This window comes from Hyperolius riggenbachi, chromosome 8 (assembly GCF_040937935.1).
Source record: "Hyperolius riggenbachi isolate aHypRig1 chromosome 8, aHypRig1.pri, whole genome shotgun sequence".
In the NCBI taxonomy this organism is placed as follows: domain Eukaryota; kingdom Metazoa; phylum Chordata; class Amphibia; order Anura; family Hyperoliidae; genus Hyperolius; species Hyperolius riggenbachi.
The window spans coordinates 260,646,759-260,672,175 of NC_090653.1; the positions used below are offsets into that span (position 1 = coordinate 260,646,759).

Sequence of the window (25,417 nt, forward strand, 5' to 3'; positions counted from 1 at the left end):
GAAGTGCCGGCTGCCAGGACAAGAGGATCAATGGTAAGATGACAGCTCACTCTGCTGCACACTTACTCTGCAAGCAGGGGGGGGGGGGGGGCACATTCAGAGGGAGGCCTCGCATTGGCACATCTGGCGCCTCGATCATTTTTTATGGTATGTGTGACTAAGGGTGTGTTGGGGGTGTGGCCTAAGTGTCCCGCTTTCCGATTCCAAAATGTTGGTAGGTATGCATCCTTTTACTGCGCGCATGTGGTTCGGAACTTGTGCATGTGCAGTCCTGACTCACGTGGGCGTGGCCTCTGGGCTATACAATGTATAGATCCCATTAAGTATGAAGAAGAGCGGGAACAGGAGAGACCCGAAGTCAAGAAGCGGCATTGGGAATCTTGGGATTAACTAATTTAACCCACTATAGGCTTACTTACCAAGCCCCCCGCCCCCTCCCCCTCTTTGGTGGTACTTCACTTTTTATTAACCTGATATTTGTTTACAGAGGCTAAATAAGACAAAGAAGAAGAAGAAGTCACCATCGAGTGCGCCATCTTCTCCTGTGCCTGGTCAGCACCCCAAGCTCAATGACCTTGGTCTCACATTTACCGTGCTTTCTCCAGAACAGCAAAAACAAAATGGGACCAATGGCAACTCAGTGTATCGGTAAGTAGTTTTCTGTGACAGACACTTAAAGGGAACCAGAAGTGAAAAAGAGTGCACCTAGGGTGTACTTACTTTAGAGTCTTCCCTTGTCCTCCTTTGTAGGGCTGTTCCAGCACTAGGAACCTCGAAATACATCTTGTCAGCTGCTTGCACATACGCAGCAACACTATCCTCAACGCGCCACTGCGGAAGCTCGAACCCGATTGGGCGATGCATTTCTCACCTGAGCGGAACGGTGCTGCTCCGCATTCGTATGGAGGCTACTGTACTTGGGTCTCAGCCCTGGAATCGGCTGACATACAACGACGGGGGAAGCCTCTTTAGAATCCAGAGGGTTCCCCCTCCCGAGGCAAGTATTAACCAGGTTTGATCGCAGGTGAGGGGGGTTAACTTACCCAGAAGTCCCCGGGATCCTCTGCGTGCCAGTCGCAACACACGCGAAGTGTTGGCTGCGTTCCTCAACTCACTGCCGCACTTCCTCCTTCAAGCCAGACGGTGGAAGTGCAGTAGTGAGTGCGGCCAACACTTCGCCTATAATGCGAATGGCACGCTGAGGATCCCGGGGACTTCTGGGTAAGTTAAACCCCCCCCTCATCCGTGATCACACCTGGTTAATTGGCCCTTCATTACCATTTAAATTCCGAGTAACTCATAGCTTCTTGTAAGAGTATCACTAGTAGTTATCACGGAAGTTAATGTCAAAATGGGTAAAAAGAAAGATTTGTGAATTTGAATGACGGATGATCGTTGGTACAAGAGATGGTGCTAGCATCTCTGCAAACGCTGGGCCTTAGCAGCAGGAGACCATCAAGAGTGCCTTTGGTATTGCAGAAAAATAAAGACGTCTGTTGGGGGCCCTTGCCACTGTGCTCAATAGTTCTCAAACTGGTTTGAGGAACATCAATCATTTAACCTGCTTCCATGGCCAGCTCAAATCCCTGACCTCAACCCTACTGAGCGTTTGTGGGACGTAGTAAAAAGATCACTTCAAAGCTTTGGTAAGCAACCATCCAATCTGACCCAACATAGAGCTGCCATTATGCTAACATGGGCCAACATTCCTCAGCAATGGTATCAGCATCTTGTTGAGTCCAGGCCAAGAAGAATATCAGCTGTGATCAGAGCTAAAGGTGGACCAATTGGTTATTCGAGAGGGTCTGTCATTTTTTTGGTCACTCAGTCTGTCAGATGCCACTTGGCTGGATTGAACAGCAGATGATCAGAACATGCTGGTAGTTGTGGCCCTGGGAAAGTGTACGCAGCCTGGAATTAGGCTAATCCACTGAACTTCCTGTTGATTTTCATGGCCCCTATTTAAAGCTGTGTACAATTTGCAATAAAATTGGGTGAAAGCTGGAATGTTAACCACTTTACCCCCGCCCGTACGAATTTCTCCGTCCCTTTTTCCATCCTTTAACCCCCAGGGAAGGAGAAATCCGTACTTTCGCCGCTGCTCCCGCTCGCTCTAGCGCGCACTCCTGCGGGTAAACACGCCGCCCGCCGCTCGCCCGGAGATCAATGAACGGGAAAATCCATTCCCGTTCGTTGATCTAAGCCCCGCAATGATCCGCTGCTTTTCCGCTAAGCAGCGCGATCATTGTGGAAAAAAAAAACCTTACCCAGCCTCCTAGTACTTCCGCTTACACAGCCTCCTAGTCGCATTAAACAAAAAGTTACTGTTGCCATCTTGTGGCCAAATAGTAAAACTACACCCTAAACATTTTTCACATACAAATGAATTACTTATACACAAAAAATTAACTCATTACCTCCCACATTCCCCATTTTTTTTTTTTTGTAATTAAAAAAAAAAACAAAAAAACTTACAATTAAAAAAAATACATAAATAGTTACCTTAGGGACTGAACTTTTTAAATATTTGTCAGGAGGGTACAAAACAGCCGTATCAGTCCGCCGGCAGACTGTACACACGCCGGACTGTCGCTGGAACGCCCACCCAGCTGGAGGTGACGACGGACCCGTCGTTGCCTCCAGTCCGGCGTGTGTACGGACCTTTAAGGCTTGAATGTGTGGAATGTGCAGGGCTGCTTGTGATTGGATACGATACACACCCTCTGCAGGCCCCCTGCACACTCTGTATGACTCACACACACTGTTTATGTGAGCCTATCACAAGCTGGTTAGTTTGTTTGTAAACACTGCCTAAAACTGTTAATTACAAGCCAGGATTGCAGCAGAGAGTGGCAGAAACAGCACAGAGGGGCACAGGAGAAAATAAGGAATAGAATGGTATGCTTTTTAGTGTAAGAATATTAGAGTACAGATTCTCTTTAAGGCTGCATTTCCACTTGTGCGGTGCGAATCGCCGCGGTAAAAATTCGCATGCGGATGCGAATTTCGTATGCGGGGCTATGCGAATTTTCATGCGAATTCACATGGATGACGATGTATACGAAATTAACCATGGCAGCGCTGGTGTGATTTTTCATTGTTTCTATGCGAATTCGCATGAAAATTCGCATACCCAAACCACATGCGAATTTCCTATTTAATACATTGGGCTCTATTCATAAAAAACTTGTGGCGTAAATACTCGTAAAGGTAAAATACCGCAGCGGTATTTTACACTTCTGGGTGGTCATTCAAAAAAAATCTTGTCAGCTGCGATGCAAGAGCGGAGATCTCCCACTGAAAGCTGGCGGTAAGCTGTCGGAAGGCATGCGGAAACACTTCAGCCGGCAGAGTCCCTCCGTGCACTGCTCTCTCTGGGAGGTCTGTCCCATTCACTTGTATGTAATCCGCAAAATCAGAGGAAGCGGTATTTCCCGTCCACATACCGCTTCCTCTAAACTTTATGAATGGCCATTTTGTTACTTTTTTTCTCGATAAATCTAGAAAAACACTGGAGAAGGCGGAAATTTCTCGCTCTGCTGGGGGATTGTAGATTTTCATGCGGGAACAGCTTTTATGAATGCCCACTTTGCTAAATGGTCGGGAAAGTCCGCTGTTTTGAGCGGAAAACTTGCGGTAACCTTTTATGAATAGAGCCCATTGTATGCGATTCGCATAGCGGTATGCGGTATGCGAATTCTGAAGCTGCATTTCCACTAGTGCAGTGCGAATCGCCGCGGTATGCGCATGGATGACGATGTATGCGAATTTAACCATGGCAGTGCTGGTGTGCTTTTCTATTGTTTCTATGCGAATTCACATGCGAATTCGCATGAAAATTCGCATGCCCAAACCTCATGCGAATTTCCTATTAAATACATTGTATGCGATTCGCATAGCGGTATGTGAATTCTGATGGCTCTGTCATGCGAATTTTTTTTCTGCAGAGAAAAACGCAAAGGAATCCTGACAAGTGGAAACAGTCCCATTCACTTGTATTGCTATGCGAATTTGCATGCGAATTCGCGATAGTGGAAATGGGCCCTAACTCAAAAGGTATCTCTCCTTATTTGTTTATCTCATACATTAGCTCTTCCTACAGTTAAAGTGGATCCGAGATAAACTTTTACTCATTGCATAATTGTGTTCCTTTCATATATTTTATAGGGCATTCCTCAAGTCAAATACTTTTTTTTTTTGCTTGTTTTAATACGCTAATTCCCTATAAACTAAACAAGCCTCACCCACAACTTCTCCAGTGCCTTGGCACTTTGAGACAGATGTAGCAAGGGCTTATGGGACCTGTGTCTGGGCAGGAGGAGGAGGTGTTACTAGCCAGACATTGCAGAGGGGAGGAGGGGAGTGAAGTTTTCACAGGCTGAGGGCTGGAGATGCACAGAAGCTTTGCCTGTGTGAAACGTGACAAACAGAACATGGCTGCTCTCATTGTATCACAGGAAGAAGTAATCATATACTATTGAAGCTATTTGCAGCTAGATTGGCTGTGTAAACTATCTAAGCTTTAGATAAGCTATATAGACAAGTTACGTGTTATAGTTAGTTTTTCATCTCAGATCCGCTTTAAAGTAAACCAGAGACGTAGCATCCTCATGTATTTTACCATATACAGTGGAGGAAATAATTATTTGACCCCTCACTGATTTTGTAAGTTTGTCCAATGACAAAGAAATGAAAAGTCTCAGAACAGTATCATTTCAATGGTAGGTTTATTTTAACAGTGGCAGATAGCACATCAAAAGGAAAATCGAAAAAATAACCTTAAATAAAAGATAGCAACTGATTTGCATTTCATTGAGTGAAATACGTTTTTGAACCCTCTACCAACCATTAACCTCCCTGCCGGTTATCCCGAGCTCAGCTCGGGGTAACCTGCTGCGGAGGATTCCTCAGGCCCTGCTGGGCCGATTTGCATAATTTTTTTTTGTTACACGCAGCTAGCACTTTGCTAGCTGCGTGTAACTTACGATCGCCGCCGCTCCGCGCCGATTCGCCGCAACCCGCCGCATCAGAGGGTGCCCCCCCCCCGAGACCCGTGCGCTGCCTGGCCAATCAGTGCCAGGCAGCGTCGAGGGGTGGTTCGGGACTCCCTCTGACGTCACGACGTCGATGACGTCGGTGACGTCATCGCGCCCGTCGCCATGGCGACGGGGGAAGCCCTCCTGGAAATCCCGTTCAGAACGGGATTTCCGGATGGGTTAATGCGGCGATCGGCGCATTCGGGGGGACGCCGCAGGGAGGGGGGAAGCATGTAGCTAGCGCTAGGCTAGCTACATGCTACAAAAAAAAAAAAAAAAAAAAAGCCAAAAAACACCCTCCCTGCCGTGCGCAGCAATTTTTTATAACGGCAGGGAGGTTAAGAGTTCTGGCTCCCACAGAGTGGTTAGACACTTCTACTCAATTAGTCACCCTCATTAAGGACACCTGTCTTAACTAGTCACCTGTATAAAAGACACCTGTCCACAGAATCAATCAAGCAGACTCCAAACTCTCCAACATGGGAAAGACCAAAGAGCTGTCCAAGGATGTCAGAGACAAAATTGTAGACCTGCACAAGGCTGGAATGGGCTACAAAACCATTAGCAAGAAGCTGGGAGAGAAGGTGACAACTGTTGGTGCGATTGTTCGAAAATGGAAGGAGCACAAAATGACCATCAATCGACCTCGCTCTGGGTCTCCACGCAAGATCTCACCTCGTGGGGTGTCAATGGTTCTGAGAAAGGTAAAAAAGCATCCTAGAACTACACGGGAGGAGTTAGTGAATGACCTCAAATTAGCAGGGACCACAGTCACCAAGAAAACCATTGGAAACACATTACACCGCAATGGATTAAAATCCTGCAGGGCTCGCAAGGTCCCCCTGCTTAAGAAGGCACATGTGCAGACCCGTCTGAAGTTTGCCAATGAACACCTAAATGATTCTGTGAGTGACTGGGAGAAGGTGCTGTGGTCTGATGAGACCAAAATAGAGCTCTTTGGCATTAACTCAACTCGCTGTGTTTGGAGGAAGAAAAATGCTGCCTATGACCCCCAAAACACCGTCCCCACCGTCAAGCATGGGGGTGGAAACATTTTGCTTTGGGGGTGTTTTTCTGCTTAGGGCACAGGACAACTTAATCGCATTAACGGGAAAATGGACGGAGCCATGTATCGTGAAATCCTGAACGACAACCTCCTTCCCTCTGCCAGGAAACTGAAAATGGGTTGTGGATGGGTGTTCCAGCACGACAATGACCCAAAACATACAGCAAAGGCAACAAAGGAGTGGCTCAAGAAGAAGCACATTAAGATCATGGAGTGGCCTAGTCAGTCTCCGGACCTTAATCCAATAGAAAACCTATGGAGGGAGCTCAAGCTCAGAGTTGCACAGAGACAGCCTCGAAACCTTAGGGATTTAGAGATGATCTGCAAAGAGGAGTGGACCAACATTCCTCCTAAAATGTGTGCAAACTTAGTCATCAAGAAACGTTTGACCTCTGTGCTTGCAAACAAGGGTTTTTCCACTAAGTATTAAGTCTTTTATTGTTAGAGGGTTCAAAAACTTATTTCACTTAATGAAATGCAAATCAGTTGCTATCTTTTATTTAAGGTTATTTTTTTCGATTTTCCTTTTGATGTGCTTTCTGCCACTGTTAAAATTAACCTACCATTGAAATGATACTGTTCTGAGACTTTTCATTTCTTTGCCATTGGACAAACTTACAAAATCAGTGAGGGGTCAAATGATTATTTCCTCCACTGTATATTAGTGGGAACATTAAAGAAAAGACCTACTCTGCTCTCTGTTTTATTCTTTACTGCTCAGCTTGCTTGTTATCAGCCCTGATAAAATCCTCGACTGAGCATTGTCTGGCTTTGTTCAGGAATCATTATAGCTGAGTCTGTCTTCTCTGATGTCTTTTCAAGCCCAAGCCTGCCCCCTTCTGGCTCTGCTTATAATGACTCGGCTGTAATGATTCCTGAGCAAAGCCAGACTGAATGCTCAGTCCTGGATTTTATCACGGCTGATAACAAGCAAGCTGAGCAGGGAAGAATGAAACCGAGAAGGTAGGTGTTTTCTCTAATGTTCCCACTGATATATATGGTAAAATGCACAAGGGTGCTTCATCTCTGGTTCACTTTAAAGAGACGCTGTAACAAAATGTTCAGCCTTAGTTCTTCTATCCTATAAGTTCCTTTGCCTGTTCTAATGTGCTCTGGCTTACTGCATCCTTTTCTAATTGCACAGTGGCTGTGTTATCTCTGTTATATGATCTAATCTGTTTACTTCTGTCGGGCTAGGCTGGAATGTGTGGAATGTGCAGGTCTGCTTGTGATTGGATAGAAGCGATACACACCCTCTGCAGGCCTCCTGCACACTCTGTATGACTCACACACACTGCTTATGTGAGCCTATCACAAGCTGGTTAGTTTGTTTGTAAACACTGCCTAAAACTGTTAATTATAAGCCAGGATTGCAGCAGAGAGTGGCAGAAACAGCATAGAGGGGCACAGGAGAAAATCATGAATAGAATGGTATGCTTTTTGCTGTAAAAATTTTAGAGTACAGATTCTCTTTAACGTGAAAAATAAGTGAGTTTTGTGAATCAACCCCCATGTCACGTCACCTCAGGTTCACATTGGGGTTGATTCATAAAGCATTACCGCATTCGGTAATGCTGAAAACAGCTGACTTTACCGAGCATTTAGGAAAATGTCAATTCAGAAAGGCTGTTACTGCATGAAAAGTTTAAATTACCGAGCAGTGAGGTAAATTACCGACTTGTGCGGTAAATACCTCAACACATGTCAGTAAATGTCAATTCATGAAGCCTACAACATGCGGTAAAGCCCCGAACAATACCATCTGCTTTGAAGTGGTGAAAAGAATGCTTGAAGCAGAAGCAATGCAAGCTGTGACTCACAGGAGCAGTAAGCCAATAGAAACAGACCCAGTCTTCTGCAACTCTGTATGATGGAATCCATTAAGGACACACAGCCTTCTCAGGCGGGACAAGCTTTTAAACCGCCCAGGCAGCAGCAGAGCAAGATCGGAACAAAACTGGCCTCCCCTGAATACCTTCGGCCGTTTAACCTCTTGGGTTCCTGTTTGAAGATGTGTAGGAGCTAGTGGGGGAAATCACCGAAGCATGGCTTGTGTAAAGTTTCTTGAAGTTCTTCTAAGCTGTGGCAATTAAATAGAATGTTAAAGCGGACTTGAATTTAGAACATTCTCTCTGCTCTAAAAGATGCGTATCAGCATAATAACCTTTAAACAAAAAACATTTCTTTGTTACATCTGATACAAATCCTAAAATAAATCTGCACAGTTTCTACTTCCTGATTCATGGAAGCAGACATATTGTTAACATCTAGTGCTTTCAAATGAGCTTATCTGCAATCTCTGCCATAGGCAGTCATGTGACCCGGAGAGATCAGATTACAACTTGTGATTAGACACAAATGAGGGGGAATTAAACAAGCTAAACTCTAAATACATACTGGGTGCATTTCTCTATGTATTTCTTCAGTCCTGTGCAAGAGTTCAAGTCCACTTTAAAGCAGGAGGATCAGACATACTATGCCAGGGGGAAAAACACATATATAAGTAGATAAATACTTGATCTACTTGCATAACACATGTATTGTACTGTTCACGTTTTGATTTCAGTGAATTTTATATACTAAATAAAGAGAATTCTGTTCCTGGTGGGGAATCATGTCTTTTGCCCACAGTTTGAGACTAAATACTGATGTAATTTCTTCCCTTAACTTTTTCTTTTCTCCTCTAATCGCTGAGTCACCTCAGCCTTGCTTGTAAACACAAGTGAGCAGAGGATCATGTTGCAGCTAGGCAGGGAAATAAAGGGTAGAGGAGGAATATATTCTAGATAAAAAGAACCCCCAGCATGCAACTGAATGGCAATGCCTATTAAAGGGCCAGTGCTCCTAAGGTATGTAATAACTCCAAACCATAACAGCAGAAAAAGTTTTGAATGCAGGATTAGCACATGTATCACTTAATACACTAAGACCAGTTGCTGTTGAAATTTGATTTTTATGGTGACAATGCCGCTTTAAGACCAACCAGACTTTTTTTTTTTTTTTTCCCCGCACAGCCTTTTATGAATCGACTCCATTCATTTAAAAGGTTTACTATTCCAGGACAATCTCAGATTAAATTAGGAGTCCATAGGCATTGCATTATTTCTGTTATCTCGTCATTCCACAGCCGTAAGGATAATTCCGGAATTCTCTTTCCTTGTAGATGCTGTGATGGCTGCAAGCAATACTTCCCCGGTGTCGAGCTTGGTCGATCGAAGCAAACTGTTTTTTACTGTGCCGACTGTCGAGGTAAAAGCTGGTTGAGGATATGGCTGCCTGACCCCAGCAAGAACAGCAATTTATTAAAGTGGAGGTGTTTTGTTTTGCTCGGAATGGCTAACTAGAGCAGAAATCTGTTTTATGTATTACAATTATATAGAACTCTTAAAGTGTTCCTGAGACAAGAGAAAAAAGGTTCTGTTTTTTTGTTTTTTTTTACTCGGGGCTACTTCCAGCCCCGTAACCTTCCAGCTCTAAAGACAGTCTTTGACATGGCTATGTACTCTGTAAAGTGCTGCAGATGCCAGTGCAATACGAATACATAATAATATAGTAGGACATTAGATTTTGACTATAGTAGGATTAGATTGTGAGCTCCTCTGAGGGCAGTCAGTGACATGACTATGTACTTTGTAAAGCGCTACAGAAGATGTCAGTACTATATAAATACATAATAATAATATGGAAGGGCATTATATTATGACTATGGTAGGGATTAGATTGGTAGCTCCTCTGAGGACAGTTAGTGACATGACTGTGTACTCTGTAAAGTGCTGCAGAAGATATCAGTACTATATAAATATATAATAGTATGTTTTTTCTATCCAATTTGATCAATATATTGAAAGATATATTAGTGAGTGTTCCTACATGACATTGGAAGCTTCGGGGGCCACATAATATGACAAGGAGGGCCGCATTTGGCCCACGGGCCTTGTGTATGACATCTGTGCTCTATAGGATCCAGATTCTTCCCTCTTCCTAATTATGTTTTCTTGCCAGACGTTAGCCTCGGGTATACTTAACCCTTTTTTTTTTTCATCTTTTTGCCTGCAGGATACCCCTTTAGATTTTCGTATCAGTTAGCCTCTTTAGTGTACTCTGCTCAGATGATAGGTTGTCATTGACATTTTGAGATGAAGTATTAACTTACGGTATCATGTTTATTTTTAGCCTCCCGAAGAAAGTTTAACAGAGAACAGAAGCTGCTGAAGGTGAGATGCTTTACACTGAGGGGGAAGGGGGAGGGAGGATCCTGAGCGGTTTTCTTTATAAACATGACCATATAAAGGATGACTGGGTGTTTCTGGGCATTGTCCTGATGCAGGAGAAAGCATGAATGAGAGGGGAGTGCCGGCTGCAGAGATTTCTGCTGCATCAAGCAGTACAAAGCTAGCAAGAGCAGTGCTTTCTGTCTTCAGCTGCAGAAAGATAGCATATCTGTTACAGATGGACCACCAAATGCTATTTAGTACAGCTTACATGCAAATTGTACACAGCTTGGAACTGGACCAATCAAATGAGATTCCTAGTATCACATTGACTATCTCTATCTATCCCTTTTACCCAATTGTTTTCCAATTGGGGAATTGCCTGTTGCTTGCCAATTTCACCCATGCATGGTCAGCTTAAAGGGACACTTAAGCCAATCAGTGAACCAAAAAAATCAGTTTTACTGTCCTGGGGCTTCTACCTGCCCCCTGCAGCCGTCCCGTGCCCTCGCAATTACTCATGGATCCTTCGGTCCCCCGCCGCCAGCTAGTTTCGTTTTCGCTGATAGGCCTGGCCACGTGCATTTTTTCTATGCGTTCCTGTCCCGCCTGTGCAGGACGCTATTGGGGGAACATGAAGAACGATGCGTGTGTCCAGGCCTGCGCAGAAACTGTAGTTACGTTGAAAGGACAATAAACCGCATCTTGCAGAGTGTTTGTTTGTTTTTTGGAGGGATAACACTGTGCAAAGACACTGATAGACGGTGATCATCGTCCATCCTGGCAGATCTGTTCAGGTGATAATCAGTGTTAGTCGATTGAAAACCTGAGGCTTCGCTGTTTTTTACACCCCCTCTGTTCCTGCGCTTGGTCTCTCTAAGAGATATGACCTCGGGCGAGAACGACAAAAACGGCACAGGAAATTTGGGCACACTATAGGCCATAATAGTGTACTGGTAAGGGCTCTGCCTTTGACATGGGAGACCAGGGTTCGAATCCTGGCTAGGTCAAGTACCTATTCAGTAAGGAGTCCAAGGCAAGACTCCCTAACACTGCAAGGTGGCCTCCTGAGCGCGTCCCAGTGGCTGCAGCTCTTGAGCGCTTTGAGTCCGACAGGAGAAAAGCGCTATACAAATGTTCGGATTATTATTATTATAATATGAATTATGGCTATAGCCACACTCAACGTAATTTGGGCCCCGTCAAAAAGACTAAGCCCGAATTACGGTACTACAAAAACAGCGTAATTCGTCCGCCAGCAGTAGCTGGCGCCATAATTACATGCATGCGCCCTTGGGGCCTTCAGTCGGGTAGCCACAAATATTACAATAGCGATCAAGATAAGGAAAAGGTTCGGAAAAAAATAACCCCGTTTTTACAGAACTCAGGGTCTAACACGTCTAAGATTGATAATGGAGTGTAGAGCGACAGCTTAGTCACGCCCATTAGACTCCTGGAGGGGTTACTGTACTACAAGGAGCACCAGCAGTCTCTGTTACCGTTCTGCAAAAGATAACATTAAGGGTTTTTTTATGTTATGTTGAAGGTCTGCTGCAAGGAGGAAGGTGATAAAGAATGACTTTGAAAGTGAAATTATAGCTTGGCAGAACATAAAATTAAAAACAACCTCTCCCAATACATATTTTTTTCACCTAGGTAGTTATTTTACTTGTCTCTGACTCAAAGTAATGTAATCTTTGTGAAAATCTCCCCCTGCTCATAGCAGCTAGTACTGGAAGCAGCCATAACAGAGTAATGTCATCTTTGTGAAAATCTCCACCTGCTCATAGCTGCTAGTACTGGAAGCAGCCATAACAAAGTAATCCCTCCCTACCATTAGCACCCTCCCCTTTTATGACTGTAGTAGGCCCACCTCCAAAACTAAGCGGAGACATGGATGGAAAATCCCGGGCTGACATCATCGCTGGAGCTTTGGGGTCCCAGGGGGTATATAAGGGCTAATTCACAATACAAGAGCTTTTCTAAGCGCTTTGTGATTTGAAAAGCTCTTGCTAATGTTATCCTATGTGTGTATTCTCACCGGAGCGATGCGTTTTAGTAAAAATCCCTCATAGCATTGCATTAGCAAGTGCTTTTCAAATCACTAGCGCTTAAAAAGCTCTTGCAGGGTGAGCCAGGCCTAACCGAGGGGATTGGATTGGAGGGGTAAAGTGTTAGTTGGGTGGCAGACATATCTTAATGAATCTGGCTAGATTAGCACTTATTTAGTGTCATGGCGCTGCTCATTGTTCCCCTTCCCTCTTCATGCGCATTAGGATCCTCCCATTGAATACTTAAACCAGGAAGCTCCGCCTAGTAGCAGCACATGACTCAGAACTGCGCAGGTGCAAGTTCCAAACCGCCTGTCCACAAGCTCAGTCCCCAACTCACCCCTGCGCTCTTCAGACCATGGGCCTCATGCATTTTGTTTGTCCCCAGTTCGGGGGAGGTAGAGCTGGATATTATAAACTGCTGAGAATAACCTTTCTTAAATAAAGAAATCAATTGTGCTGGTTTCAGTGTCAGAAACACTTCTTATATCTATATATTTTCATAAATTGACATGTATCCCGGCCCTCCCAGTGATGCTAAGCTTAGGCCATGATGTCATGTCTCCCCAGAGCATTCTGGGAGATCATGTGGTGTTCTCACTTCACAGAGGCGAGCGCTGTAATACCAGCGCAGGAGATTTGGGCGCAGACGGCGCCACCATAGACCATAATAAGAATTATGGCTGTGAGTAACTTCAGTGCCGTCAGAAGACTGAGCTGAAGTTGCTCTTAAAGAGAACCCGAGGTGGGTTTGAAGAATATCTGCATACAGAAGCTGGATCTCCCTATACCGCTCAGCCTCTGTCGCTATCCCAAACCCCCCTAAGGTCCCCTTGCACTCTGCAATCCCTCATAAATTACAACCTTGCTGTCGACACACAGCGTGTCGCAGCGGGCTGTGTTTTTCTCTATAGTGTCAGTCTGCTGCTCTCCCCACCTCCTGCAGAACTCCGGTCCCCGCCTGCCTCCCTTCCCTCCCCGCTGATTAGAGGGAAGGGAGGGGGGCAGGGACTGGAGCTCTGCAGGAGGCGGGGGAGCAGCCAAGACTGACACTACAGATGTAAACACAGTACGCACAGCGCGGCTGTGATCTGTGTCTGATTGCAGAGTGCAGGGGGACATTAGGGGGGTTTGGAATAGCAACAGAGGCTGGGCTGTATAGGCAGATCTAGCCTCTGTATGTAGATAACATTCTTCAAACACACCTCGGGTTCTCTTTAAAACACTATAATTAGGCCTCCAGAAATAGCTGGAAGCCGAATTATACCATTCCCCACCATCCACATGGACGTGGAGGGGGAATAGTATTTATACCGCCGGGAACTTGTGCAGGAGCAGGGCTAGCCATATACCGGTACGCCACAGAGGGGGGAAAATAATGAAACCATCTACAGTGATTCACTTTGTCAGCAGTAAAGATGCCGACATTACTGATCAATTTAATTTTGTAAGCAAACATTGAACACATGATTTGTAATGGATATATTAAAAAATAAGCAACTTTAGTCATTAAGTTATCTTCAGTAGAGTTCCTCTATAGTCTTTGACGTAAATGATACAAAGTTTAAAATCGCATGACTGTCTTTTGCTCCACTTCCAGACTACTGGCTGTGGTATATGCTCAGGCTGCACTTTGACAGAGGACTGTGGTTATTGTTCAATATGTCAGTTCCATTTGCACAACCCCGATTATGGGAAATCCTGGAAGTGCATGAAGAGACGTTGCGGGAAACGTATTGCCAAGGTACTAGTCTGATAGATGATTTATAAGGTGTGACTGGTCCTCTTTTCTCCAGCCTGCTTTTCCTTCTTGCTCTTCCAGCGATGCTTGAAAGTTTGCGCACCCTGTAACGCTTTCTGCATTTTCCTTTGAATGGGCTGTGAAATCTGATTTTCAAGTGCTAAAAGTAGAGGAAAGTCTAGTGAAACACCTGGAACAAAAATGATTACATTTGGGCATGTACCGTATTTTTTCGGCAGATAAGACGCACTTTTTGTCCCTCAAAAACGGAGATAGAAAACTCCCTGTCTTATATTCCAAATACACAGAATATGCTGGTGCTTTATAAATTAATAATAATAATAATAATAATAATACAGGGACTCTCCAATTTACGATCTCCTGCCGATATGACCCGCTGACCCGTCGCAATGTCGGGGACTCCCTGTATTGTTCCCCATGTGTCTCCGCTCCCCCGTGTATAAATAGCAGTGTCAGCAGCCTGGCTCACCTAATCCACCTGGATCCCGCGGCGATCGCAGACCTCTTCTTTCCTGTGCAGCTCCTGTAGTGTTGGCTTCTGCTGATCGTGTCATCAGTAGAAGCCAACAACACAAGCCGTGCGTGAAAGGAGAGGTCTGCGATCGCCGCAGGATCCATGGATTAGGTGAGCCATGCTGCTGACACTGCTAATTATATACAGGGGAGCAGAAACACAAGGAGGTAGCGGTAGACAAACGGGACAGAAGGTGACACAATAATTGGGGGAAAACCTCTACAAGACGCTCCTGGAACACGGACACACCAGGTTTAGTATGTTTGTTTTTTTTCCTTGGTTTTTACCCTCTAATCTAGGTGCCTCTTATATTCTGGAGAGTCTTGTATACCGGAAAATATGGTATTTACTGAAAATACAAATATTTCTAATAACAAATCTGCATGTTACAAAAGTGAACCGTGCTCTCTATATGGAGTGACCTTGCATACAAAAAGCCCTGTGGTGGAAAGGGGAAGGGCAGCAGTCCTGTAGACTGCAAAGTGGAGCAGAGAGATATACATTACCTGCTCCCAGTTGTGATGGTTATTCAGTTCACAAGTGCTGTGCAGTCAGCCAATCGCCATGTGGCTTCTGTCCCTGCTGTCACATCACATGGGACTTAAAGGGATCCTGAGCAGACGCTGACAAATCTTGGGGGGGGGGGGGGTCTGAGTTATCATTTGTTACAGAAACCAAGACATCTTACATACAGCAGTGCCACAAACTGCTTTGCTATTGGTATTATTTATTAGATAGTGTATTTCAGGTTACAGTCTGCCGTGACAATCTCGCTTGTATTCTAGGATACACAGCCGTAACCCGATACATTCACCGGCATAATTTTGCATCTGAAAATTCACTTGCAATTTACATGCTTGTAATGGAAATGTAGCCTAAAACTGTATCTAAAATGGGTAAAATTGGGATGTGATTATACTGACAGGAAGTGTGCCACACACATACACTTCCACCCTTTGATGTAAAGAGAAGAAGAGCTGAGCTTCTGTTTGCTTATTAAACAAAGGAGGACTTCTGTTTTATGGTTCTGATAGCTGGGCTGTGCAACTGCCTCTGACCAGGAAATTACAGAGAGACACATATGACTGCTGCTGTCACCATTCACTCCACTGTGTCCTTGGATACAAATGTGCTATTTACAAAGATGACATTCCTTTGGGCCAAAGATAGAGAACATAACTCTGTGGACAATAAAGAGCTGAGTTTTTTTTTTTTATTATTGCATTTTATGCAGTGGCTTCCACTTTGTGTGGCATTTCACATAAATACAGTATATCTGCAAGAATAGAGAAGTCTCCCTCGAGTTACGCAACTTGTACCATATGGAAGAAGAGTAGCAGTTCTCCTTTCCGGTGGGCGGGTCTCAGTTTGGATCCTCATATCCGGTGGGTGGGCCTCAGTTTGAATCCTTCCGCCTCCTCTTTTGCTGGATTGGGTTTTGTAGTACATTGCTGGAGCCAGCCTAACAAAGTAATTGCAATCAAATAAGATCTGGACAGGTGATCAACTGCCGTCCTAAGAAAGGCCAAGAAGAGTGGGTGACACACAGAATGCACCTATGTGTTTTCCCTGCAGGCTATACGGGCTTAAAGAGGAACTCCAGCATAAACAAACATACTGTCATTAAGTTACATTAGTTATGTTAAATAAAATAAATCGGTAATATAATCTCTTACCCACCCTGTTTTAAAAGAACAGGCAAATGTTTGATTTCATGATGGCAGCCATCTTTTTGGTTGAAAGGAGGTGACAGGGAGCATGAGACGCAGTTCCAACTGTCCTGTGTCCTGAACACCTCTCCCAGTTGCTAGGCAATGTGAATAACAACATAGAAAATCCCATCATACTCTGCACAGCATCAGGAAAAAAAAAGCCCGGGCTTTTTTTCTTTGATGGGTGGAGCTTAGCTAAAAATGCAGCTAAAAATTATGCTTTGGTAAGAAAAACAAAGTTCTGATGCTGTGAAACTGTTAAAGAAACACCAAGCCTTTTCAGATCTGCTAAGTACATTTTTAGTCCGGAGGTTCACTTTAATTAGGATGCTCCGATGATTCATATGAAGCATGTGTTTAGTTGTTTTTCGCCACGGGTCCTTTTCAGGTAGTTGTTCTCTGTAGAAAATATTTCCTTTTTAATCAGTAACCAGTGTCTCTTGTGTTCTGTATGCGCAGCCAGATGACTGCGGGGTGTGTGTAGGCTGTACGGCCACAGAGGACTGCCAGACCTGCACAGTATGTTTAAAGCGGCAGGAGAGCCCAGACCTGGATATCACAAGAAGTTGTTTAAAACGCAGATGTTTCAAGAAGGTGAGAATCTGGCTGAAGTCAGACGTGTGCTGCTAATTTGCCTCCACCCTCTTGCTTTTTTCTGAATGATGTCCGAGTAACGTTTAACTACAGGTCACTACAGTGCACAGGAGATAAGCAAAGGATTTATACTCACCTCGGGCTTCTTCCAGCCCCCTGTAATCTGTGAGCTTCCTCGCCATCCTCCTGGTCCTCTCTTGTGCCAATGTCAGCCCTGTAACGCCTGCTGACTGCTGCATGTTCCTGGCCGAGTGCACCACCAGATCACACTCTTGTGGCCAGTAGCATTCTGTTCATCAAGACTGCACTTGCGCGATCTGTGGCTGTGCACGGCTGGGACCGCACATGCGCAGTTGCCCACAACCCAGCTGGATCGCAGACTTTACAAGAGCATAGCAGATCGGTCCAGGAGGACGGCGAGGGAGCTTACGGCCTACAGGATACCGGATACTTTAAAGCAGGCTGAAACTCTCACATAACATTCAATAAAAAAACGTGTTTTCCTACTTTGTACTACCCATACTTTCATATTTACTTGTGTGCACAAGTATTATTGTCCATTTACAAATTACAAGTTCCCAAAGTACAGTTTATCTGCTCTGAAAGCTGCTATTTTATTTTATTGCATAGCAGCCGTATTTATATATTGTTTATATATTAAAAAGTATCTTGGGAGCATTTTTTTTAGCTTCTTTGAAGGATGCAGCAGAGGTAAATGAAATGTTTGTAGGTGCTTACACACACACTACAAAAGGCAACGACGGGTCCGCAGGACCCTCCTTCTGGGCGGTCTTTTAGCCGACAGTAGCGCGTGTGTACGCGCTGTCGGTGAACTGATAAGGCTGTTTCTGAACGATCCGCCGACAGCGTGTACACACGCGCTACTGTCGGCTAAAAGACCGCCCAGTGGGAGGGTCTGGCGGACCCGTTGTAGTGCGTGTGTACGCACCTTAAGACTTGCGGCTGATAAGGAAACATAAACAAAAGACAATGTAATCACTTCCTCAGCATAGGTTGATAAACTTCGAATACCTATAGCCTTCGCTATTAAAAAAATATTGATTCGACCCATCTGACAGGAAATTGCATGGTGTGTACCAGGCATAAGAGGAGAGATGCTGAGTGCTATACCACTTTTATATTTCACCTGCCACTTCTCTGCACTGACATGAACCATGGTCTGCATGGTGCTGGGCTAATATACCTGCGGTTCTGTTGTAAGGGGAAGCCTGACCATTTATGTAGAATGACCAATTGTCATCCCGGAGCTCCATGGACAAAAGGCAGCCCATCTCGTTCTTTGCTTGCTGTATAGAGGTCCACTGTGGCGAGCCATTTAATGAGATCGTGAAGATGCTGTTCCTACACTTCATTCCTGGTTCAGACAGCTACAAATGATCGTCTTAGTCTGTGGTTATCTAGCATGTGTATCAGGCTTTATCTGTCTGAAATGATAAACCAATGAAAAGCTGCTGTGTGAAGTAATGGTTCCGCCCCTATCTCCACAGAGTTTCTATTGGCTGTTCAGCTTTTCAGGGCTCCAGCTATCAGCAGGCTTTGAGCAAAGCAAGCTTTTTTTTTCAACATTTATAGAGTAGTCAGTGTTTTCCCAATGTCTTTCCTGTCCTTGATTTACATTCTGAGATTTATCACTAGTGGGGACATCTTTACTGCTGGCAGGCGATCTGTGCGGAATGGTGGTTGACTGAGAGATCTATGCACAGAGGGAGATGTTGCTTGCTTGGCAGGTGGAAAAAGCTGTTATTTCCCATTATGCAACAAGGTTCATAGACCATAAACTGTCAAGACCATGGTCATGACATCACACTGTGGGAGGGGTTTTACCGCAATATCAGCCATACAGACCCCTCTGATGATCTGTTTCAAAAAAGTAGATATTTCTCATGGGAAAGGAGGTATCAGCTACTTATTGGGATGAAGTTCAATCATGGGTTAAAGTTCCTCTTTCAATAATCCTTCCCCCCCCCCCCCCCCCTCTTCCTCCCAGAGCTTTGTTGCTGCTCTGGATAGTATGGATTGGCCTTGTTTCCTCTTTGACTTGTTAGTGGCTGAATAGAAACCAAATCTCTGCTCTGCCTGTTCAGTAAGCCAGCACTTATTCAGTAAGGAGACCTTGGGCAAGACTCCCTAACACTGCTACTGCCTATAGAGCATGCCCTGATGGCTGCAGCTCTGGTGCTTTGAGTCCGCCAGCAGAAAATGTCTTGTCTTTGAGACCGTAGTCTGTTAACAAACCCTTTTCTCCCTCTCTGACAAAGGCACAAGCGCTTCTCCTTTTATTATTATTTAGTATTTATATAGTGCTGACCTCTTCCGCAGCGCTGTACAGAGTGTATTGTCCTGTCCCTCAGAGGGGCTCACAATGTAATCCGTCCCATAGTCATATGTCTATGTATGTATCATGTGGTGTATGTATAGTAATCTAGGGCCAGTTTTTAGGTGGAAGCCAATTAACTTCTCTGTATGTTTTTGGGATGTGGGAGGAAACCAGAGTGCCCGGAGGAAACCCACACAGACACGGGGAGAACATACATGCTTGGTTTGTGTTCCTTTACTTCCCATCCATTTTCAGCTTTTGTCCTCTGTGGAGTTTGCCACTATTACACTATTTTTCACTACCGCAGACTCCTTTATATACATACAGTAGTTTGCAAAAGTATTCGGCCCCCTTGAAGTTTTCCACATTTTGTCACATTACTGGCACAAACATGAATCAATTTTATTGGAATTCCGCGTGATAGAACAATACGAAGTGGTGTACACGTGAGAAGTGGAACGGAAATCATACATCATTCCAAACATTTTTTACAAATAAATAACTGCAAAGTGGGGTGTGCGTAATTATTCAGCCCCCTGAGTCAATACTTTGTAGAACCACCTTTTGTTGCAATTACAGCTGCCAGTCTTTTAGGGTATGTCTCCACCAGCTTTGCTTATGCCAAAAGTGACATCCCTTCTGCACTTTTCTTTTCTTTCTTTTTTTTTTTTTCAACCCAGTTCAGTGTTTGTTTTCCTTTCCTACTGCCATGGCTTACATCACGGAGTAAACTCTTCAAAGAGAGGGAGGGAGTCACTTACCTTCTGGTCATATTGTCCTTATCTGAGATAGGAGTACTATATTTATTTATTTCCATGCTGAGATAAGCTTGATACAGTAGTTAAAAAAAAATTTCCTGCAATTTCGCTGGTACTGCAGTTTCCAGGTCAAAAGGGAAAAAGCAACAAAAAACACAGGGACAAATGGGGACCTATTTTAGGGGGAAAAAAGGGTTTACATGTTTTTGGGGCACTAAAAAGGCAGTATGACTTAAAGTTGCCATGCACTTATTGATTTTTACTAGCCAGTTTGATAACTTTGATGGAAACTGCCACTCATCTATTGCCACAGCACATCCGATCGTTTCACTTTCAGACGGTTTGGGGCAGTTTATTCATCAATAGTATGATTGGATACATTGGAAAATTTCTGTACGAGAAGAAGCAGCGGGAGATCAATGGCTGCATTACTTTACTGCATCGGGCGGTACAACGCCTGCAATTCCAGAGATTTCTGTTAAAATCTGACTGACTATGCATTGAGGCGTAGGAGTTGATCAAAATCCAATCAATATTCTATCTGAGAGGGGTAGCAGCTTGACATATTGGACCACAGACTAGCTGTAGAAAGAAGGGCTCGGAGGGGGCTTTTTGGACCATTGTAGCCCCTTACACACTCCAATGAGTTCTGGTTCGCCATGAGCTTGCTGATTAGTCTGTACCCATGTAGAAAAAAAAATAATCCCCCCCCCCCCCCCCCCCCCAATCAAATGCACTGCTTTGGCCCCGCCCCCTTTCACTTCTCAGCGGCCATGGAAATTTCTTACTTTTCATGAATTCCAACAGATAGTGAAACTTGAGCAACCAGTGCCACCTTGTGGTAAGCTGGAAAATAACGTGCTGTAAGACTGCTCGCTGTATTTTCTCATGAGGCCTTCATAAAGATAAATAAATAGGTTAAGGAAGGTCCAGATACTTTCTAACACGGTATAATATATCCCAGAATCTCCTTGTTGCGCAACATTACTGTTAACGCTTTTGTTTTGTGCCTGCAGAAACCGGGAACGAAATCAAAAGTAAAGAATACTTTTGCCCCAAAGAAGGTAAAACATTGTTTTGTGACCTATGAGACCATAAGCTAGTCAATGGGCTTTATACAGAAAGAGATATTTTTTTTTCTTCAAGTAAAAGTTGGGCCTCCTCACTTTTGTTGATCTGTTCTTACCTCCAAACCGACATAGGTGAGCTTGATAGGGGTTTTAGCCACCCAATGAGATGATTTGCAGGACAGGGCCTTCGCACAAGCAATCAGTTAGATGAGGCTAAAGTGATGCGGAATAAGGAACCTGTGAGTGAATCCTGGGAGTCGCGTAAATTAATGTTTATTTTCCAAGTGCCGCAGTGCTGCCCGTTTTTTGTCGCACATGCAAAGGCCTGGGGAACCTCCCAAAGCATCAGTGAGCAGAAAGCTTCTCCTTAACTTGTCCAGAGAAGTCGTTGCTTTTCTCTCGCCTCGTTCAGTTCTAATACACTTTCCCACTCTACTAGACAAGCTCAGCTCAAATTGGATAGATTCGGGAAGCTTTTGACAATCCAGCACCTCTGAACCTGTCTAAAAGACGCTAAAAGACCAGTTGCTGGTAGTAATGTGACAGCGTGCCAATCCCGTCTAATCTGCTCCCGTTAGCATTCAGGGAATAGTCCCCTCCAATGGTTGGAAATACGGTGAACAGACTGACTCTAAAGATTGGTCGCAACGCTGTTGACAATATGTAATGTGACAATCGCACACCAATCCCGTATTACTAGGCCACTGTTGCCATGCAGGTCTCATGCACTAGAGACTTCTGGAGGAAGATTCACCGTGTGCGTAGTAAACGGTTAAGATTGGTTGGAGGTGTCCATGTACAATCCTGATTGTATGTACATTCGGTAAACTAAAAAAATATCGTTTTTGCAATGGAAATCTGGTAACTTCACTGCCACCACTCTCCGATTTGATAGGGCGAAGAGACCCCAACGCTATCATAATATGGCAGCCAGCCCAATCACGTCGGACATGCTCCAGTCACCGTTCGGGGAATAGTCACTTCCGAAGGCTTGAAGACTATGGGCAATGTGACGTTAAAGAAAGGCTACTGGGTCCATATATGATGCAATCTCGATTGTATGTATGTACAATCAATAAACTAAAGTTATTGATTTCACGCAGGAAATCTGAGTACTACCTAATCCTAGAAGGAAGAGACGGTTATTTACAACCTAGCTAGCAAATCAACAATTTATAAGAAAATAATAAAACAATGCGGTAAAATGACTCTCCGGATAGGCAGATCCATTGTAGCAACAATCAGATGACCAGAACAGGCACAAGACCGAACGATAAAATCGTTAGTTTGATTCTAAAACTACATACAGTATACTTTAACTCACAGGTAAATATACCTGTCCGGCAGAACAGATTGGTTTGATAGAAAGTAGGAATGAAAGAGAAACAGAATGTCGTAAAATACAGTTCATATACAGTTATTGGTAGTCCATGCGGCAATCGCAAGTCTTTGGTGGAAAGTCCAAGAAGGCGATTGCCATGCGGCCAGAGGCCATGGTAAGAAATAATCCAAGTGATTTTGCCAGTGTCCATTTGACTGTCGGTGGATGTTAACTCGACATCAGATTTTAGCAAATGGCCTTTGGACAACCTGGGCCCAGTTAAGTTATAGCCCTTCACTCTAGCAAGGGGGAGTGAGGGCAGGTATCACACACCTCTTTGGAACCTGAGATGAGCCAGCCCCTCTCATGGAGACAGAAATATACCTCAGTCTCAGGAAAAGCAGTTTAGGTGTGACATTTCTCTCCCTGCATGGTTGGTTGTCCTGGAGCCTAACAATATCTCCAGATCCTTGCTTTGGGAAAGGCAGTCATTTGGCCTACCTAGTGATTACAGGAGTATCTGACTTGCCCAAGGGTCATTAGCATGAAGTTGCTACATTGGACCAGGGAGAGGAACTGTTAACCCCTGGCTCCCCTGAGATTTTTTTTAAACAAAGCCTTTTTCTAATTGCTGTCACTTTTTAATAGTGGCTACAGGGGAAAATTTTATAGGGCTCTACCTACTTTATTTGGACGAATAAACGTTTATTTGTCACAAAGCTTCTCTAGTTTTTCCTTGTTTTTATAATTGCCTTTGAATAAAAATGAAATTAACAAAATGGGTGGCGAGTTGCTCACCAGTCAGATTTCCTTCCCCTACTGTCTTTCTCACTTCAGGGCTAAACTAACCAGCGAGTCATATGGGCTACTTCATCAGGGGCGGGACTGAATCAGATGTTTTTCTCAGCCAGCCACACCTCCTTGGCGACTGACAGAGCTTCCATGGCGACTGGCAGAGACCCTCTTTGGTGTCTAACAGGGCCTCCCTGGCGACTGCCAGAGCCTCCTTGTGACTGTGGCGAGGTTGATAGTTGGCCTTGCTCCAGTATAACATGGATTGCATTACTGCGAGTACCAGATGTCTTTTGGGGACTGGGTTTTGAAATGGAACAAAGATGGATCTGACCACCTGAGTTCCGCAGCTGCTGGTAATTTTGCTTTTTAGGCAGCAAAACCAGATCATTTTTGCAAATTAGGGGACCTGGGGGCATATTTTCGATATTTGCAGTTCAAGCACAGCTGAAGTAAAAAAAAAAACAAAAAAAAAAAAACCTATTACGAATACATACGTCCTGTAGATTCAATGCAACATCTTCTCTTTGTCCTGCAGTGTCCTGCTTGCTCTAAACTGGGACATGCACAGAAGAGGAGGGGCCATGGGAGCGCAATTGAAAGGGGCGGGTAAAGCGTATAATGGGTGTGGAAAGATGAAGTATCTTCCTTCTCGTCATTCGACGGGTGGTCAGTCGAGTATTTCAAGCACAGATTTTTAGGGACAGGGGAGCCAATTTTGGAATGGAGGGTGCTGGGAGGCTTGTGCCAGTTAAGGACGCATGCCTGTATGCTCACTTCTTACTGTAGAGTCTTTCTTCAATAAGTATATGTCCCCTTTTAGGTAGCTAAACGGGATGCATGTTGGCATGTATTTCCTGTATTAACCCGGGACTGCTGATTATAGCAGGTTGAGGCTGGTTTCACACTGCAAATTGGCGGTGCGGCAGCCACACTACTCCGCCAGAATTAGGCCTTTGGGGAATACCGCGTTACTATGCAGTATTCTGTCTCACATTCAGCCAAGCAGGAAGTACACGCACAACCATAGACTTACATGACTTCCTGCCCGACACAGATCGCCGCAGGAGCCGTGCACTAACGTAGGTATTGAAGCGCGACAGGGCACTTCCGGCGCAGCGTATCCGCAACGTGGGGAGCGTGAGCTGATTAGCATTAGGCTGCAGTGGGTTGCGGTAAATTTACCGCACCGCCCTGTAACGTTTTCCTTTTTGAAGCATGTTTTGTTAAGGTTGTATTGCAGTGGCTGGCGGCAGCATAAGCATAAATGAACAAGAGAAACATTTGCAGTATGGACATGAGACTGTACAGCCTTAAAGTGGATCCGAGATAAACTTTTACTCATTGCATAATTGTGTTCCTTTCATATAGTTTATAGGGCATTCTTCAAGCCAAATACTTGTTTTGTTTTAATACTTGAATTCCCTATAAGCTAAACAAACCTCGCCCACAGCTTTTTCAGAGTGCCTTGGCACTGTAGCAAAGGCTTATGGGAGCTCAGTCTGGGCAGGAGGAAGGGAAGGAGGCTACTAGCCATTGATTTCAGAGGCAGAGGGGCATTATGACAGTGTAGTATAGGGACCTGTGTTAGCAATTTCCATTCCGCTTACCCAATTCAAACTACCCCTAACTTTCTTTTCTCCATTACAGAAATGGAAACTAATGTCAGAACAAGATGGAACCTGTGTTCCCTCCAAGCCGAAGGTTGGTGGAATAGCTTTGTGTTGTGGTGTTTTTTGTTTTGTTTTTGCTGATTACTGTAAAACCGTCCTTCTGAATAGAAGTGTCCAACTCTATTCCTTCACACTTGGGACTCGACCACACTTGGGGCGTTTTGGGCCTTTTTTCAAGCGCCTACAAAATGCTTGTGCCATGAATCTCTATGAGAAAGTTTATATCAGTGCGGTTTGTGCGCTGTGGGCTCAGCAAATCGGTGCCTATACCATTTTTGTGGTGATTTTTTTTTTTCTCAATGGAAGGCATAGGAAAAAAGCAAACGCTCACAAAATCGCTTTGAGCAGCGATTGCGTTTTGTGGTTTTAAGGATAAATACATTATAAATATTATTTTCCGGGTCAAAGAGTTCACTTCCTGACTTGCGTCAGAGAGTGAATTACAAAACCACTCCTGAAAAGTGCTTAGAAAAGTGCTTTTACCTGAAACGCAGTGCGAAGTGGGGGGGGAGGGAGGGA

At 44.4% G+C, this 25,417-nt stretch overlaps 1 protein-coding gene across 14 annotated transcripts in view; it reads left to right on the top strand.

Annotated features, from left to right (window-relative positions):
* The window catches only part of LOC137527809 (methyl-CpG-binding domain protein 1-like), a 117,985-nt gene that overhangs the window by 47,901 nt on the left and 44,667 nt on the right, over positions 1–25,417 (top strand). For 11 of the 14 annotated variants that reach the window (XM_068248733.1, XM_068248726.1, XM_068248725.1 and 8 more), the window contains 7 exons: positions 488–648; positions 9,266–9,351; positions 10,276–10,316; positions 13,965–14,108; positions 16,812–16,946; positions 21,059–21,106; positions 24,876–24,929. In XM_068248733.1, coding sequence (XP_068104834.1) covers positions 488–648; positions 9,266–9,351; positions 10,276–10,316; positions 13,965–14,108; positions 16,812–16,946; positions 21,059–21,106; positions 24,876–24,929 — 669 coding nt within the window. The remainder of the gene's footprint in view (positions 1–487; positions 649–9,265; positions 9,352–10,275; positions 10,317–13,964; positions 14,109–16,811; positions 16,947–21,058; positions 21,107–24,875; positions 24,930–25,417) is intronic. The other 3 variants (XM_068248728.1, XM_068248734.1, XM_068248736.1) reach the window with 2 other exon arrangements.